General features: G+C 44.4%; 1 protein-coding gene across 2 annotated transcripts in view; it reads left to right on the top strand.

Moving 5' to 3' along the window:
- The window catches only part of zdhhc17 (zinc finger DHHC-type palmitoyltransferase 17), a 52,105-nt gene that overhangs the window by 14,138 nt on the left and 24,113 nt on the right, over positions 1 to 13,854 (top strand). For both annotated transcript variants that reach the window (XR_005477160.1, XM_038996779.1), the window contains exons 2-4: positions 5,954 to 6,057; positions 11,621 to 11,743; positions 13,461 to 13,538. Coding sequence is in view for 1 of the 2 variants with exons in the window: in XM_038996779.1 (XP_038852707.1) it covers positions 5,954 to 6,057; positions 11,621 to 11,743; positions 13,461 to 13,538 (305 nt within the window). In the remaining variant the exon portion in view is untranslated. The remainder of the gene's footprint in view (positions 1 to 5,953; positions 6,058 to 11,620; positions 11,744 to 13,460; positions 13,539 to 13,854) is intronic.

Here is a 13,854-nt window from a genome sequence, read left to right as displayed (position 1 = left end):
GTTTCTCTCACTGCCATGTAAGGAGAGCTGGTTGAGCACTTCACACTACTCCAGTGTAACTCCAGTGACACGCTGCAGGCCTGATTGAGCATGGGTGGCTTCAGGCACCCTTAGTGCCTCTCACTGCTCACGCCTGGCTATCTTTGAGGCCCTTAGTCAAGCCCCCTTGTCCCTTAGCTAACACCCATGGCTGGAGGCTGATCTGATCATATCATTGGCTACTGGTCTAAAATAGCCCTAACATTTTTGCTCTGTCTTTAGGGGTTTGTTATATTGCCAAACCATCCTCCACTTCGTCAGATAATGTAGTTGCTGCTAGATTGGAGAGGCCGTTATGGCCTCACCAGCAGAATAACATCTCTGTTCCTGGAAGAAGTTGCTTGGACCTGTTTCTCAGCATTTTTTCAAATCATCAGATCATGTTACTTACCGCTCTCAACGACATAACAGTTCATGAAATGGCCCCAATCCGTACCTTGCCCAAAGCAAATTGGTGGTTTAGAAAATACATCTCCTGAGTGGGATGCTGGCACACTCACCAGAATTCCACTCTTTGCGGCTGTAGCTATTCTGATGAAGACTTACTATAAGCTGGTGTTTCCCATACCAGGCTCTGTTCTCCCTCAGGCCAGCGTTTGGCTTCCATTGTTTTCAATTGACAAGTTTGATACCTTATGGTCATGTGTAGCTCCGTTGGTAGGGTGGCTCTTGCAACGCCAGGGTCGTGCTTTCCATACCCACTGGGACCACCCATAAGAAGATGAAGGCTATGCACTACTAACGCACTAGTCGCTTTCATCAGATAACAATAATAATAATATGCCATTTATGTCATAAGTAGACATAATTACAAATGATTAAATTCTTAAAATAGAAATAAAAAAACAATTTAGTTACGAATTAAACTTTAATTAAATGTTGACTCATCACATGGGATGATTTCACTGAACAACAAAATAAAGGGAATATTGAATGATCCCCAATGATCCACCACATCTCCCAAAAACGTTTTCAACATACATCTGTAAAATGATAGTCTAGAGACTAAAGCTTTGGTTGTCTTCCTCTCAGGCTTCCATGTCTTCTCCCTGGTCCTCCTCAATGTCCACCTCTTGAACATCAGACTCTGAGGCCTCATCTTCACTGTCACCTTCCAACCTTGTTGACGATGGCTCGTCGTCAGGCTCAAAAAGCCTCAAATTTGCCCGGATGGCCACCAATTTTTAAACCCTGGTATTGGTCAGCCTGTTGCGTGCTTTGGTGTGTGTTCCCAAACAAGGACCAGTTGCGCTCTGAGGCGGCTGATGTTGATGGGATTTGGAGGATGATGGAGGCAACAGGGGAAAGAGCCTCAGATCCACAAAGTCCCTTCCACCAGGTGGCTGATGTGATATGTTGGCACGACTGCCATATTGCATCTCCATCCCAAAGCCCTTGCTTGGAAGTGTACTTCGCCAGACTGCCAAGAACCGTGCCCTCATCCAGGCCAAGGTGGCGAGACATGGTAGTGATGACACCATAGGCCTTGTTGATCTCTGCACCAGACAGGAATATTCTTGCCAGCATACTTGGGGTCCAACATGTACACTGCAGCGTGTATGGGCTTCAGGCAGAAGTCTAAATGCTCTTTGATGTATTTCAGAACTTCAGTTTCCTCCGCTTGGAGCAACAGGGAAGTGGGCAGGGCAGTACGGATTTCTTAGCTTACATCTGCAAGCATAGTCTGACCATCAGACAGGATGGCATTGTCTCCCTCAATCCGTGCAATGGCTACTGCTATAGGTTTCAGGCTGCTTACCACTCTCTCCCAAAATACATCATCCAGGAGGATCCTCTTGATGGGGCTGTCCAAATCGGCAGACTGTGATATGGCCTTTTCTTGGAGAGACTCCTTCCCCCCCAGGGGACTGTCAAACATGATGACTGACAACACCACCCCAACGGGTGTTGCTGGGCAGCTTCAATGTGGTGCTCTTATTCTTCTCACTTTGCTTGGTGAGGTAGATTGCTGCTATAACTTGATGACTCTTCACATACCTAACCATTTCCTTGGCTCTCTTGTAGAGTGTATCCATTGTTTTCAGTGCCATGATGTCCTTGAGGAGCAGATTCAATGCATGAGCTGCACAGCCAATGGGTGAAGGACTCCTCCACTTTAGACCAAGCAGCCTTCATGTTCACAGCATTGTCTGTCACCAGAGGTGGCTGGCCACCTTATGTGGTCCAAGGTCATTGATGACTGCCTTCAGCTCATCTGCAATGTAGAGACCGGTGTGTCTGTTGGCCTTTGTGTCTGTGCTCTTGTAGAATACTGGTTGAGGGGTGGAGATGATGTAGTAAATTATTCCTTGCCCACGAACATTCGACCACCCATCAGAGATGATTGCAATAGTCTGCTTTCTCTATGATTTGCTTGACCTTCACTTGAACTCTGTTGAACTCTGCATCCAGCAAATGAGTAGATAAAGCATGTCTGGTTGGAGGGGTGTATGCTGGGCCAAGAACATTCAGAAATCTCTTCCAATACACATTTCCTGTGACCATCAGAGGTGAACCAGTTGCGTACACAGCTCGAGCAAGACATTCATCAGCATTTCTCTGACTACGTTCCTCCATTGAGTAAAAAAAAAAAGAAAAGGATTCCAGGAGGACCATGAGCTGTTGCTGTCGATAAGGTGTCTGATTCATCATTTTTACCCTCGAATAGAAGTGGAGGGACTTTTGTCAGAGGTTGCTTGTTGTGAGCGCCAAGGGAACTTTATGCACTTGGCCAGATAATTCTGCATCTTTGTTGCATTCTTCACATATGATTTGGCACAGTATTTGCAAATGTACACCATTTTTCCTTCTACATTAGCTGCAGTGAAATGTCTCCACACATCAGATAGTGCCCGTGGCATTTTCCTGTAAAGATTAGAAAAAACGTGTTAAAAAAAATTACAATTCCATGTACAGATTAATAGTTAAGCAGTTAGATTAAACAACTCCTTTCTAAGATAAAATGAAACATGTATGGAAACAGGTGAATTAAACACTCCTCAGTTAGCAGGCTCAAGCAAGCTAAAACCCACCTGCTAGCAAAAACTAACTAGCAGAAATTGTTAACAAGTTAGAAATTATTTAAACACACTTTGCTGTAGGCTACTATTTACTAGTTAACAAAAAATGATGTATGTCATATAAAATATATTCACCCCACCCAGTATTGTAATCAAAACTTACCAGAAAGCATTTAGTCCTTGGCTCAGACAGTGTAGTAGTGTGGGCTCAATAGCATCTCATTAGTGTGCAAGATCTTGAGAATCAGCTGTACATGTGATGGAAGAATGCAGAGGGTTGCAATTCCATTGAATTGGGGATAGTTTAACCAAAATATGCCACAAGACCTAGAATAGCCTTATGTGTATCCCACAAAACAGGTTCACTGTTATAAGCTAACTTTTTTTGATGAATTTAAGCAAAATTCCCCAAATTCCAGGGCTTAAATTCCCATGGAAAATTTCCGGGAAAATTATGGAAAGATTCCGACCCTTTGCAACTGTAGTCAGAGGGCATGGATGTGATTTGAGGGCCTTTTGAAAGACTGCCAGTGGGTAGTCTTTCATCTGCCTGGCATGGCTCCTCCCCCTCTCCTCCCTTCGCCTTTCATCCCTCTCCATCCTCCAGTCAGCTCTAGCCCCTCTCCATCCTCCAGTCAGCTCTAGCTCCTCTCCATCCTCCAGTCATCTCTAGCTCCTCTCCTCCCTTCAGGGTAGCCTCTAGATTATAGATTACTATACATATTTAATTATCTCATTATAATCTTTACCCCTCATTAACTGTCTACCAAGTGTTTTTCCCATCAGATTTTCATCCTTATAGCCTGCAGTAGGTCAATATGATTCATCATTAACCCAGTATCCTTATAGCCTGCTGTAGGTCTATATAATTCATCATTAACCCAGTATCCTTATAGCCTGCTGTAGGTCTATATGATTAATCATTAACCCAGTATCCTTATAGCCTGCTGTAGGTCTATATGATTCATAATTAACCCAGTATCCTTATAGCCTGCTGTAGGTCTATATGATTCATAATTAACCAAGTGTCCTTATAGTCTGCTGTAGGTCTATATGATTCATCATTAACCAAGTATCCTTATAGCCTGCTGTAGGTCTATATGATTCATCATTAACCAAGTATCCTTATAGCCTGCTGTAGGTCTATATGATTCATAATTAACCAAGTGTCCTTATAGTCTGCTGTAGGTCTATATGATTCATCATTAACCAAGTATCCTTATAGCCTGCTGTAGGTCTATATGATTCATCATTAACCAAGTATCCTTATAGCCTGCTGTAGGTCTATATGATTCATAATTAACCAAGTGTCCTTATAGCCTGCTGTAGGTCTATATGATTCATAATTAACCAAGTGTCCTTATAGCCTACTGGAGGGTTATATCATTAACCAAGTATCCTTACAGACCTCCAGTAGGCTATATGATTAATCATTAACTTCTTATGGGCAGGTGGGACTGTAGCACTCAAAAAGGTCCCAGATACATCACAAATGGTCCTTTTGTTCGATAATGTTCTTTATATCCATAAAAACTCAGTTTAGCTGGCGCGCTTCAGTCAATAATCCACCAAGTTTCCCTCCATCAAAATGCGTACAAAATGAATCCCAAACGTTACTAATAAACTTTTCCAAACAAGTCAAACAACGTTTATAATCAAACCTTAGGTACCCTAATACGTAAATAAACAATCAAATTTAAGACGGAGAATCGTTATTGTCTTTACCGGAGAAAAATACCAAAACGCGCTCTATTCCACACGCTTGGAAACACGTCAGCCAAAATGGGAGCCACCTAGAAAAACTACAATTTCTGGCTCATTTCTCCTAATACCAGAATGAAACTCTTTCTAAAGACTGTTGACATCTAGTGGAAGCCCTAGGAACTGCAATCTGGGAGGATTTCACCTTATAATAAAAGTGACAGCCATTAATAACAGTGGTAGGCTGATTTTTTTGGGGGGGGGGGTGGTTTGTCCTCTGGGTTTCGCCTGCCATATCAGTTCTGTTATACTCTCAGACATAATTTAAACTGTTTTAGAAACCTTAGAGTGTTTTCTATCCAAATCTCTATATGCATATCCTAGCTTCTGGGCCTGAGTAACAGGCAGTTTACTTTGGGCACGCTTTTCATCCGGATGTGAAAATACTGCCCCCTACCCAAGAGAGGTTAACCAAGTATTTTGTACATTAGTATTGAAGGAATGTGTAGGTCCTATGGCTGTTAGATATGGAATGGCTGTCGGGCTGTAAAATTATACCTCACATTCTGTAGGAAGTGAGCCTTGGACAAGTGAGCCTTGGGCAAGTGAGCCTTGGACATTCCATAGTGGCCAATAGGGCAGGAGCACATATCCTGAGTCTGTAGCGTGGGGCAGCTTGACGTACAAGCACACCCCCTGGACAGGACGCTAGTCTGTCACAGGGCCTTTCATAGGAAAATAGATTTAGTAGGAATCTAGACTATATATAGGCCTGTTATGGTTGTTTTACAGTCAGTACTGTACACGTGAACCAAGTAAAAAAAAAAAAAAAAAAAAACTGCATTCTCCTGGACCAATAGTGTTGTTCAGTAAAGGTTATAGAGACTGAGTGAGAACTGGGATGTGATGTGTATTTACCAGTCACCAAGGCAGCAGTACAGCAGTCCTCCCGGGGTGAGGGGGGAGGTTAAATGGCATTGCCATGGCGTTGCCGTGGAGGCTAATAGAATGTGAAGGGCCTTTGTGGGCGGCCCCGGCTCACTGTTGCCCACCATCAGAACACGACACAGCCTCCTCCAACTCTTTCTGTCGCTCTCGTGAGATGACGCTGTGCCGTCTGGGTAGGCCCACTGGGTCCAGGCAAGGCACGGATTGATGAAACTCATGGCTAGTTTTTTTTTCTCTCCCAACAGGAACTCAAGCCCCAGAGTCATTATAACCATGGCTACAGTGAGAATGTGGGGCGCAAGAGCCACGTGGATGACTACAGTACCTGGGACATCGTCAAAGCCACGCAGTGAGTACCCACGCACCGCCGTGTGTGTGTGTGTGTGTGTGTGTGTGTGTGTGTGTGTGTGTGTGTGTGTGTGTGTGTGTGTGTGTGTGTGTGTGTGTGTGTGTGTGTGTGTGTGTGTGTGTGTGCGCGCAAAGCTTGGCCAGTGTGGTTAAAGGTATACAAGCAATGTAACTGGTTTTAAAAACACTTCCTGTTGAGGTATAGTTATCTTACTTGTGTAGCAGGGCGAACATTATTTCCACGCTGTTCTCCAGCACATAGGCCTAACTGCTTTTTTCCCCCTCTTTTTTTTCTTCCTTTATTTAACGAGGCAAGTTAGTTAAGAACAAATTCTTATTTTCAATGATGGCCTAGGAACAGTGGGTTAACTGCCTTGTTCAGGGGCAGAACGACAGATTTTTACTTAGTCAGCTCAGGGATTTGATCTTACAACCTCTCGGTTACTAGGCCAATGCTCTAACCACTAGCCTACCTGCTGCCCCATGCTGCAGTACTTTAAAAAAGTTTGAAAAGAACCTGATGAGCTCCAGAGTTTCTCTGTGGAGATGGGAGAACCTGTAGACTAGTGTCTATCGATCCCTGCTCCAGGTCATATCACTGCTCTAGACTAGTGGCTAACGATCCCTGCTATGGGGTGAATCTGTACCCCTAGGTACAGATCTAGGATCAGTTACCCCTCCCCCAGTCCTAACATTAACCATTAGTGGGGAAAATGCAAAACTGTCTCAAGATCAGTGTCTAGGAGCAACTTCACACTACACCGCTATCGATACCCCCTCTAGTTGGTTTGCATAGAGGGTAACAGACAGGCCCCTAGTATGGACGCTAGCAGGAAACCACTAACAGAACATTTCTTACTACTAGCCTCCCTGGACTTGTTTCCTTGTTCTGGCATCGTCATGGCCACATTTGTGTCAGCTAGTCTGCACTACCTGTGATTTCCCTTCCCCCATGAATGTGTTCACACGGTATTATGAAACGTTCCTTCCCCTATGAGCCAGACCAATAGTGTATGAACATAGTGCCTTCAAAGTGTTCACACCCCTTGACTTTTTACACGTTACAGCCTGAATTTAAAATGGATTAAATTGAGTTTTTTGTCACACACAATACCCCATAATGTCAGTGGAGTTTTGTTATCAGACATTTTACAAATTAATACAAAATGAAAATCTGAATGGTCTTGAATCAATTTGTTATGGCAAGCCTAAATAAGTTCAGGAGTAAACATGTGCTCAACAAGTCCCATAATAAGTTGCATGGACTCATTCTGGGGGCAATAATAGTGTTTAACCTACTTTTTGAATGACTACCTCCTCACTGTACCCCACACACACACAATTATCTATAAGATCCCTCAGTCGAGCAGTGAATATCAAAAATCGATTCAAACACAAAGACCAGAGAGGTTTTACAATGCTTGGCAAAGAAGGGCACCGAAAACGCAGACATTGAATAGCCCTTTGAGCATGGTGAAGTTATTAATTACACTTTGGATGGGGAATCTACACGCAGTCACCTCAAAGATACAGGCGTCCTTCCTAACTCAGTTGCCGGAGAAGAAAACCGCTCAGGGATGACACCAAACCCAAACCGGCCATCGTGCGCCAATTGATTTTGTCCCCCCACACCAAACGCGATCACGACACGCAGGTTAAAATATCAAAACAAACTCTGAACCAATTATTTTAATTCGGGAACAGGTCGAAAAGCATTAAACATTTATGCCGATTTAGCTAGCTTGCTTGCTGTTGCTTGCTAATTTGTCCTGCGATATAAATGTTGAGTTATTTTATCTGAAATGCACATGGTACTCTTCTCCAACAATTAATCCACACATAAAATGGTCAACCGAATCGTTTCTAAATCGAATCAAATGTTATTGGTCACATACACATGGTTAGCAGATGTTAATGCGAGTGTAGCGAAATGCTTGTGCTTCTAGTTCTGACCGTGCAGTAATATCTAACAAGTAATCTAACAATTTCACAACAACTACCTTATACACACAAGTGTAAAGGAATGAATAAGAATATGTACATATAAATATATGGATGAGCGATGGCCGAACGGCATAGGCAGGATACATTAGATGGTATAGAGTAGAGTATATACATATGAGATGAGTAATGTAGGGTATGTAAACATTATATAAAGTGGCATTGTTTAAAGTGACTAGTGATACATTTACATCCAATTTTTAATTATTAAAGTGGCTAGAGATTGAGTCTGTATGTTGGCAGCAGCCACTCAATGTTAGTGATGGCTGTTTAACAGTCTGATGGCCTTGAGATAGAAGCTGTTTTTCAGTCTCTCTGTCCCTGCTTTGATGTACCTGTACTGACCTCGCCTTCTGGATGATAGCGGGGTGAACAGGCAGTGGCTCGGGTGGTTGTTGTCCTTGATGATCTTTTTGGTCTTCCTGTGACATCGGGGGGTGGAGCACCCCCTTATCCTCATCGACGGGACAGTTGTGGAGAAGGTGGAAAGTTTTAAGTTCCTCTTCTAGTCATCTCTCCTCCTTCCAGGCTTTTTCTTCTTTGGACTTTATATGGCGATCGGCATCTAAACTTTCATAGTATTACCATGACAACCGACGAACTCAGTTGTCTTTCAATCGCCCATGTGGGTATAACCAATGAGGAGATGGCATGTGGGTATCTGCTTCTATAAACCAATGAGGAGATGAGAGAGGCAGGACTTGCATCGCGATCAGCGTCACAAATAGAGCTGACTTGAAAGGAATTTTATAATATCTGTACATTATAGGAACACCTGTAATTACAAAAGTACAATGATTAATGTTTTGCTTGAAATTAAGAATCAGTGGTAGAGACGAAAGTCACAAAAGTCAGATGTCTGTGTGTTGGAAAATATACTTTCAGTTCCTGTTGATACTATGTTCCAGTCTTACTTCTGCCAGCACATGATAGCAACAGGAGGAAGAAGGAATGGGGAACTAACTGCAAATAACAATAAGCTGAACTCCTAGCAGAGACATCTTTGTACACTGCTCAAAAAAATAAAGGGAACACTAAAATAACACATCCTAGATCTGAATGAATGAAATATTCTTATTAAATACTTTTTTCTTTACATAGTTGAATGTGCTGACAACAAAATCACACAAAAATTATCAATGGAAATCAAATTTATCAACCCATGGAGGTCTGGATTTGGAGTCACACTCAAAATTAAAGTGGAAAACCACACTACAGGCTGATCCAACTTTGATGTGATGTCCTTAAAACAAGTCAAAATGAGGCTCAGTAGTGTGTGTGGCCTCCACGTGCCTGTATGACCTCCCTACAACGCCTGGGCATGCTCCTGATGAGGTGGCGGATGGTCTCCTGAGGGATGTCCTCCCAGACCTGGACTAAAGCATCCGCCAACTCCTGGACAGTCTGTGGTGCAACGTGGCGTTGGTGGATGGAGCGAGACATGATGTCCCAGATGTGCTCAATTGGATTCAGGTCTGGGGAACGGGCGGGCCAGTCCATAGCATCAATGCCTTCCTCTTGCAGGAACTGCTGACACACTCCAGCCACATGAGGTCTAGCATTGTCTTGCATTAGGAGGAACCCAGGGCCAACCGCACCAGCATATGGTCTCACAAGGGGTCTGAGGATCTCATCTCGGTACCTAATGGCAGTCAGGCTACCTCTGGCGAGCACATGGAGGGCTGTGCGGCCCCCCAAAGAAATGCCACCCCACACCATGACTGACCCACCGCCAAACCGGTCATGCTGGAGGATGTTGCAGGCAGCAGAACGTTCTCCACGGCGTCTCCAAACTCTGTCACGTCTGTCACATGTGCTCATGTGCTCAGTGTGAACCTGCTTTCATCTGTGAAGAGCACAGGGCGCCAGTGGCGAATTTGCCAGTCTTGGTGTTCTCTGGCAAATGCCAAACGTCCTGCACAGTGTTGGGCTGTAAGCACAACCCCCACCTGTAGACGTCGGGCCCTCATACCACCCTCATGGAGTCTGTTTCTGACCGTTTGAGCAGACACATGCACATTTGTGGCCTGCTGGAGGTCATTTTGCAGGGCTCTGGCAGTGCTCCTCCTGCTCAAAGGCGGAGGTAGCGGTCCTGCTGCTGGGTTGTTGCCCTCCTACGGCCTCCTCCACGTCTCCTGATGTACTGGCCTGTCTCCTGGTAGCGCCTCCATGCTCTGGACACTACGCTGACAGACACAGCAAACCTTCTTGCCACAGCTCGCATTGATGTGCCATCCTGGATGAGCTGCACTACCTGAGCCACTTGTGTGGGTTGTAGACTCCGTCTCATGCTACCACTAGAGTGAAAGCACTGCCAGCATTCAAAAGTGACCAAAACATCAGCCAGGAAGCATAGGAACTGAGAAGTGGTCTGTGGTCACCACCTGCAGAACCACTCCTTTATTGGGGGTGTCTTGCTAATTGCCTCTAATTTCCACCTGTTGTCTATTCCATTTGCACAACAGCATGTGAAATTTATTGTCAATCAGTGTTGCTTCCTAAGTGGACAGTTTGATTTCACAGAAGTGTGATTGACTTGGAGTTACATTGTGTTGTTTAAGTGTTCCCTTTATTTTTTTGAGCAGTGTATTAGCAACTATTAATTATGAGCTTATATGGTATTAAAGTTAAGGGCCATCGCCCTGGGCGGGGTGAACCTCAGTAGGGGGGGCGGCAGGGTGTGGGGCGGCAGGTAGCCTAGTGGTTAGAGCGTTGGACTAGTAACCGAAAGGTTGCAAGTTCGAATCCCCGAGCTGGCAAGGTCGTTCTGGACAACCCACTGTTCCTAGGCCGTCATTGAAAATAAGAATTTGTTCTTAACTGACTTGCCTAGTTAAATAAAGGTAAAATAAAAGGGGATAAAAAGGGAAAACACCATATTTTGTACTGAGTGTTACTTGCAAATGACTAAGTGTATACTCCGGGTTGCAATCCTTATTAAACAAACTAACCTCTGATCAAAGAAGTTTCCTGTGGTCTCTTGTATAACAGGGCAGAATTCTCTTACAACGCTCATTGGCACGTGCGAGCAGTGTGGGTAATTGAATAACATGTTTATGTCCTGAGGTGCTGACCTGCACCTCGACAACCACTGTGATTATTATTATTATTTGACCCTGCTGGTCATCTATGAACATTTGTACTTCTTGGCCATGTTCTGTTATAATCTCCACCCGGCACAGCCAGAAGAGGACTGGCCACCCCTCAGCCTGGTTCCTCTCTAGGTTTCTTCCTAGGGTTTGGCCTTTCTAGGGAGTTTTTCCTAGCCACCGTGCTTCTACACCTGCATTGCTTACTGTTTGGGGTTTTAGGCTGGGTTTCTATACAGCACTTTGAGATATCAGCTGATGTAAGAAGGGCTTTATAAATGTATTTGATTTACATTTATTTTCACCATTGGCCTCACATGCTGACTAGTGTTAGCGGTGTAGTCAGCATGTGAGGCCAATGGTGACTTTATAACATTTACAGAGTTTAATGGCTGTGATAAGAGAATTGAGGATGGATGTGTGAACTGTGTGTGTGTTGACCCTATTCTAACCTTGTCTACCTCCACTCTCCAGGTATGGGATCTTTGAGCGCTGCAGAGAGCTGGTGGAGGCAGGCTATGATGTTCAGCAGCCGGACAAAGAGAACGTCACACTCCTGCACTGGGCTGCCATCAACAATCGAATAGACTTGGTCAAGTGAGTGACACACAAACTTCACACACCTCAGTCTCATACACTCACACACACACACACACACACACACACACACACACACACACACACACACACACACACACACACACACACACACACACACACACACACACACCTCACACTCACACTCACACTCACACCGAATAACCCAATGCCCTTGACCACCTCTATTCAGCTGTCTTACATGTGAGTTGCAGTAAACCTACATGTACACGTGAAATGCTACTCCCAACACCCTCCTGTGGAATGTTTCTTATCAGAGGGATTTCCCAGTCAGACTGGAACTCATGCAAGCATACTGTCCTAGAACCCTAAACACACATACTCACACAGGACGTAGTCCTAGAACCCTAAACACACATACTCACACAGGACGTAGTCCTAGAACCCTAAACACACATACTCACACAGGACATAGTCCTGGAACCCTAAACTCACATACTCACACAGGACATAGTCCCGGAACCCTAAACTCACACAGGACATAGTCCTGGAACCCTAAACTCACATACTCACACAGGACATAGTCCTGGAACCCTAAACTCACACAGGACATAGTCCTGGAACCCTAAACTCACATACTCACACAGGACATAGTCCTGGAACCCTAAACTCACACAGGACATAGTCCTGGAACCCTAAACTCACATACTCACACAGGACATAGTCCCAGAACCCTAAACTCACACAGGACATAGTCCCGGAACCCTGCAGTTGCAGTGTGTTCTGTGTGGTGCATACGTTGGATTTATAAAGGTATGCATCACATTGTATGTGTAGAGACGGCGTGACAGAAATGGTAGCAGAAAGTGAATGTTGAACCTTTGTTGCAAACATATCCAGATGTGATCCTGTGTACTGTTTTGCACCATGACACTGTCGGTGTGATGGAGACTCTCATACTCACACAGGACAAAGGCTGGCATTGGTCCTATACATTAGTGCAAACATTTTGCACCAGAAAACGAGTTTCTTATTGGACTAGTTCAGTTAGTCCATCCCTGTTAGCTTCTGTTTGGTCCCTAGTGAAGAGAACCCAGGTGTAAGTGAATACAGCCATCCTACTGTGCTGTCTTTACCATTGTGGTGCAGAGGGACGTCCTGCTGCAGAAGGACGTCCTGCTGCACAGAAACGCTGTCAGAACCATGGTCTCTGTATAAGAACAGAATCCCAAACCATTCTAATACAACATAGCAGGAAGGAGAGAACAAGATCCTGGATGTCTGTGTAGGTCTGAGCCATCCGTCCCACTGGAAGGACCCTCTTAATACGTCATATTCCTGGAGATCCTGAGGCAGTAAAACTGAATTAGTGCATCTGTTTTATCTCACTGCATCAACAATCTAATCTTTTCACCACCTGTAGTTGAGTGAGTGCTGAATGTATTTGTGACTCTGTGTAGGTACTACATATCAAAGTGAGTGCTGAATCTATTTGTGACTCTGTGTGTAGGTACTACATATCAAAGTGAGTGCTGAATCTATTTGTGACTCTGTGTGTAGGTACTACATATCAAAGTGAGTGCTGAATGTATTTGTGACTGTGTGTAGGTACTACATATCAAAGTGAGTGCTGAATCTATTTGTGACTCTGTGTGTAGGTACTACATATCAAAGTGAGTGCTGAATGTATTTGTGACTGTGTGTAGGTACTACATATCAAAGTGAGTGCTGAATGTATTTGTGACTCGGTGTGTAGGTACTACATATCAAAGGGGGCGATGGTGGACCAGTTGGGAGGTGACCTCAACTCCACACCACTGCATTGGGCCACAAGGTAAGAGTGACAACAATAGATGAGGCATTAACAGACTCTGGTTCAGTCTGCTTTCCAGGACCAAAACATTAGGTCCTGTTGGATATGTTGATTTGTAGACATGCCCATCTAGAGAGAAAGGTGAAAGGTTATATACTGTATGAAGTAGAGGTGTTGTTTCCAGTGGACTCTCCTTTCCCCTGTGTCGGTGTCATAGGGCGTGTTTCTGCTAAAGTCCTTTTCCCCCCCGAGTCACACGAGACCTTCAGGGTTGTATGTCCCAGTACTGCCTGCCCTCCTCACCTTGTCAGAGAGCTCTCTACTGCATTATTCATAT

This window comes from Salvelinus namaycush, chromosome 6, assembly GCF_016432855.1.
Source record: "Salvelinus namaycush isolate Seneca chromosome 6, SaNama_1.0, whole genome shotgun sequence".
Classification (NCBI taxonomy): domain Eukaryota; kingdom Metazoa; phylum Chordata; class Actinopteri; order Salmoniformes; family Salmonidae; genus Salvelinus; species Salvelinus namaycush.
Note: the sequence above shows the minus strand (reverse complement) of the source record. Positions and strands in the feature narration are given on the sequence as shown.